The sequence below is a fragment of the Molossus molossus genome, unplaced genomic scaffold, assembly GCF_014108415.1.
Source record: "Molossus molossus isolate mMolMol1 unplaced genomic scaffold, mMolMol1.p scaffold_m16_p_16, whole genome shotgun sequence".
NCBI lineage: Eukaryota > Metazoa > Chordata > Mammalia > Chiroptera > Molossidae > Molossus > Molossus molossus.
Genome location: NW_023425351.1, coordinates 34,803,767 through 34,808,249, shown reverse-complemented (window position 1 = coordinate 34,808,249; position 4,483 = coordinate 34,803,767). Strand labels below are relative to the sequence as shown.

The 4,483-nt window shown below is 36.0% G+C and overlaps 1 protein-coding gene across 1 annotated transcript; it reads left to right on the top strand.

The window, feature by feature from the left end:
• Nucleotides 1-3,999, top strand: LOC118631692 (myelin P2 protein). Its single transcript, XM_036264212.1, has 4 exons — nt 1-73; nt 2,388-2,560; nt 2,763-2,864; nt 3,949-3,999. Exons 1-4 carry the CDS (start codon nt 1-3, stop codon nt 3,997-3,999), a joined length of 399 nt encoding a protein of 132 aa, XP_036120105.1.
• Nucleotides 4,000-4,483: the final 484 nt, after the last annotated feature.

Sequence of the window (4,483 nt, the reverse complement as noted above, 5' to 3'; positions counted from 1 at the left end):
ATGAGCAGCAGATTTGTGGGCACATGGAAGCTGGTCTCCAGTGAGCGTTTCGATGACTACATGAAAGCTCTGGGTAAGAAAGGCTTTCTTCTTCTGGTTCAGAAGGCTCTTTTGGAGAAAGCTGTATGACTATTGCCTTCTAACTCCTCCAGGGGGCTGGGGGAAGTGTACATAGGCTGAACTACAGTCCTTTTCTGGGATTGTTCTTCTCCTGTGTCAACCAGATCATTTGTTTGCATTTTGTTTGTGGCAGTATTAATAGATTTTAACCTACGTGAGAGTTGCTTAAATGCATGGAACTCCCACTAATTTCAAGGGCAGTTTCATATCAATAGGGCTTTGGGTTCAGACCTGCAGGAAAGAAATCTTATAAGTTTAGTCAACCCATTCATTCCCTAGCTTTCCTGAATGCTAGTTTTATAACAACTAAAGTGCTCATGATATAAGGAGTTGAAGATACTGAAGTTAAAATTTTGATGTTTAGCCAAACTATAAGTTTTCTCTCTCTACTTCTAGGCTGTCCATTATTACATAGTCATATAGACAGAGAATTTGTAAAAAGACGATGCATTAAAGCAGGATGTTCATAGCTTAGGGAAGTTACTGAGATAAGGAGAATTGGGTGTGACAGTGAGTTCAAAACTCAGTTGCAGTAACATTAGACTTTCCTGGAGTTGGAGGAGTGGATGGAAAATCCAGGCATTAGTTACATCAGCTTTATTTGACACTATTTCTACAGAATGTTCCATATTTACAAGCATAATAAATGGGAAGAGTCTTTAGACATGTCCAGAGCTGTATAAATCTAATAGACAGTGATGTCAATGGCCTCAGGTTGCCACGCTTGTCAAAGTACCTGAAGCTTCACTTACCTGTTCAGAAAGTTTATGAGAAAGGTTCTATTTATATATAAAATGAGCAAAATCCTGTCATGTTGCCCGAAAAACTATGAGACTTTATGGGGATCTGTACTATCAGATTGGTTAAATGTATAGACTTCACTTCACAGCTGAGGAAGAAGTAAAACACAAGAAAGTCTCAATGAAGGACCCCCTAATTCTGTCACTTTCAAATTTTAGAGTGCATAAGAATGCCTGGGGGTTGGTAAAACACAGATTCTTAGGCCTTATCACATAAATTTAATTTGAAAACCATTGCTGAAAATCATATAAAATAACATAAGAGTAATCAGAATTAGAAAAAAAGAGTATAGTTCACAATTCTTTATTAGATCTAACTCTTCACTTCTTATTTATTTTTAAAAAGGCACAGGAGTGGGCAAAAGTAGGTTTGCAAACACAGGGTTTATTCTTGTATTTATTAATTATTGTAATGTATTGTTTATTTGCACTACAACTGCAAACCTACTTTTACCCACCCCTGTATGTGTATAGATACACTACTTTTTCCTCATACATTTTTCTCATTTTACATTTCTCCTTTTCCATGCATTTTTATAATCTTGGATACTAATACTAACACCTGAGTCTAATTTTGTTTTGTTTTTCAAATGCAGAAAAATTTTTTTTATTATTTTATTTATTTATGATCATTTGGAATGCTACAGGTCTTAAAGGGAGATAGATTATTTTTTCCTGCCAACTAGATTTAGGGACCACAACAAAATATCAGAAATTGTTGTGGCAGAAATTCGGTTGGCAGGAAGAGACAGACTACACACACACACACACACACACACACACACACACACACAATGGGCATGGGTGCTGTCCCAGCTGAGTCAGCTCCAGAGGCTGAGTCTCAAACCTGAGTTTCAGAGCCTTTTATACATAATAAGCCTCCGGGTATTTGGAGGCCTTCTAGTTCCACTGTAGTGTAGGCAGTTGGTGGATTAAGAGAATTACAAAAGCCACGGGTGGGGTTTCTGCACTGCTTAAGGGGCTGCACCTGGCTTGCCTTCTCAAAATGAGATTCTATCTTGGATGTGGGGGAAGTTTTTTCTAAATCCATATGTGACTGAGGGAGAAAAGTCATAGAACAGTGTGTATATGTTATTGAATCATTTAAAAATACGTCTATATTTTATGTAAAAACTAAAATGTCTGTACTGCCATAGAAACTATAATTAGTGATTTTCAGTAGAGTGCAGGGTTGGATGTGGTGAAGTGGATGACTTACACTATTCAAGCTGAACACTTTTATCTTTCAAATCTGCAGACATTACTTTTATAATAACAAAACCTAAAATATCAAAGTTCATGGTGTGTTCCATCAGGAGATGAAACATGGGAGGGGGTCCTTAGTAGTGATGACACTACCTGCCACCTACGCACATGAGGCACACCTGAGCCCAGAATGAGCCTGCTACAATCTCTCTAGGTGCTCTCTCTGGGTCAACATGATTCTAATACTACCTTGATTTTCAGGTGTGGGGTTAGCCACCAGAAAACTGGGAAATATGGCTAAACCCAGAGTGATCATCAGTAAGAAAGGGGATATTATAACCATAAGGACTGAAAGCACCTTTAAAAATACAGAGATCTTCTTCAAGCTAGGCCAGGAATTTGAAGAAACCACAGCTGACAACCGGAAAACAAAGGTAAAGTTCAGTGTTTCTCTTCTAAGTCTGTAACTTGAGAGAGAATTACTCCTGTTGGTGTTGAAAAGGTAGACTTCTCCATTCTGTGGAAATGAATGTGCTGCAAGAGACCTTTCTTATGAAAATGGTTCAATACTCAACAAACTGCTTCTTTAATCAACCATCGGCCAAGCAAGTCAATTATGTGAACTTGTCTTTACAGAGTGTCATAACCTTGGCGAAAGATTCACTGAATCAAGTGCAGAAATGGGATGGCAAAGAGACCACAATAAAGAGAAAGTTGATGGATGGCAAAATGGTAGTGGTAAGAGTATTTTTACCTCGAAATACAGAAATAATGCTACTTAAATAGAGAAATTGGTTATATTATTTCCAAAATATTCTTTTTTCTTTAGTATCCCAATAGATAAGAATGGTTGCAAGTGAAGTCGGAGTTAATGCCTGGGTGATATTGAAACTATCAAAAGTTCAAGTTTAGGTTCAAGAATTTAGAACTAAGAAGGACTACTTGTTATTTTAGAAATAACAACACCCAAAAATGACAGTAAAGTTAAAGAGTGTATGGGTAAATCTCACTAGCTGGGACTCACAAAGAGAAAAGTAAGTCTAAGTTCTAAAAGTAAAACAAATCCTAAAGGCACAATTGTAGAATATTCATAGATATCTATGTGTTTTGTTTTCAAGAATCCATAGTAACTTGAACTAAATCGTGTCAATAATGGAAGCTGAGCTCATTCGAGACCTTTTTAGTCAGCAAATAGGAAGGATGACAAAGATCATATGACATGACCTCTAATGATTTTTTCAAGTTTTAGGTTCTATGCTTACTAATTAACACACACATTGACTATAAATAGATTCACTTAGTGTTTTGAGTGTCCCTTCCTTTAGTATAAAGGTTCTTTTATTCCTAGCTGCACAATAGATTTACATGAGGAGTAAATATCAATATAGGGGTCCCAACACAGATAAAACCTTTTGGGGGAGGAGGAGCCTTCAGTATTTTTAAACATTCCTCAGAAAATACAAATGTGCAGATAATTTTGAAAAATACTGTTTTAGTAGGTTTCAAAGCATGCAAATTATTTATTTGTTTATTTATTTACTATTACATTCCATATTATTTTGTATTAGTTTCAGGTGTACAGAATAGAAACAGTTGGCATTTTAAAAGAATTCTTCTGCCATAGCATAGATCAACTTTAAAACCGTTTCTCCTGGTTAGTGGTCATGATTCTAAATTACTGAAGATGGGCATGCTGATATTTTAATCTTTTCCGAGTTTAATCTCATGAAGTTGTTTTTAATTTCTGTTATTACTACAAATTTGCTGTCTCCTTATTTGAGCTTTAGATATTCAGTTGATCTCTCTCTCTCTTTTTTTAAAGGAATGTAAGATGAAGGGCGTGGTCTGCACCAGAATTTATGAGAAGGTTTGAGTAAATTGATTCCTCATTGAACTGATATTTGCTCAGTTAATATTGGAAATCAACTGTTTTCCTGGGTAGAGTCTGACTATACTTTGTTCTTGCTTTTGTCTTAATAGATCAGATAGGCAAAGGCCTCAACTGAGGATTAATTCACGATTCAGTATTATTTAAATATTTTCTATTTCAATGCACATCTTTGCTATATTAAAATATGTATAGTGGCCTGACCTAAAAAGTTGATAATGTCATTTAATTATTTGTAAAGTTCTAGTGTTGCAGTTTGTATACTTGCAATGATAATCAAAGGAAGTAAATCTACTGATCAGGGGTAGCAAACACAATGCCTTCAGGGGCCCTGGGAGAACTGGGGGAGCAGGATCAAAAGTGAGATAATCTAGAAGGAGATGTTTCAAAACAAGGATTGTCATTTCAACTAAAACATAAGCAGCCTCTACTCTACTCCAGCCAGTTTTTTTAAATTTAGGGTTAACAA

Excerpts from the sequence above, each read along its gene's own strand:
- LOC118631692 (XM_036264212.1), top strand. The coding sequence starts at position 1 with ATGAGCAGCAGATTTGTGGGCACATGGAAGCTGGTCTCCAGTGAGCGT. Across the intron at positions 2,561-2,762 it reads CTGACAACCGGAAAACAAAG|AGTGTCATAACCTTGGCGAA; the intron begins GTAAAGTTCAGT and ends TTGTCTTTACAG. Across the intron at positions 2,865-3,948 it reads TGGATGGCAAAATGGTAGTG|GAATGTAAGATGAAGGGCGT; the intron begins GTAAGAGTATTT and ends CTTTTTTTAAAG.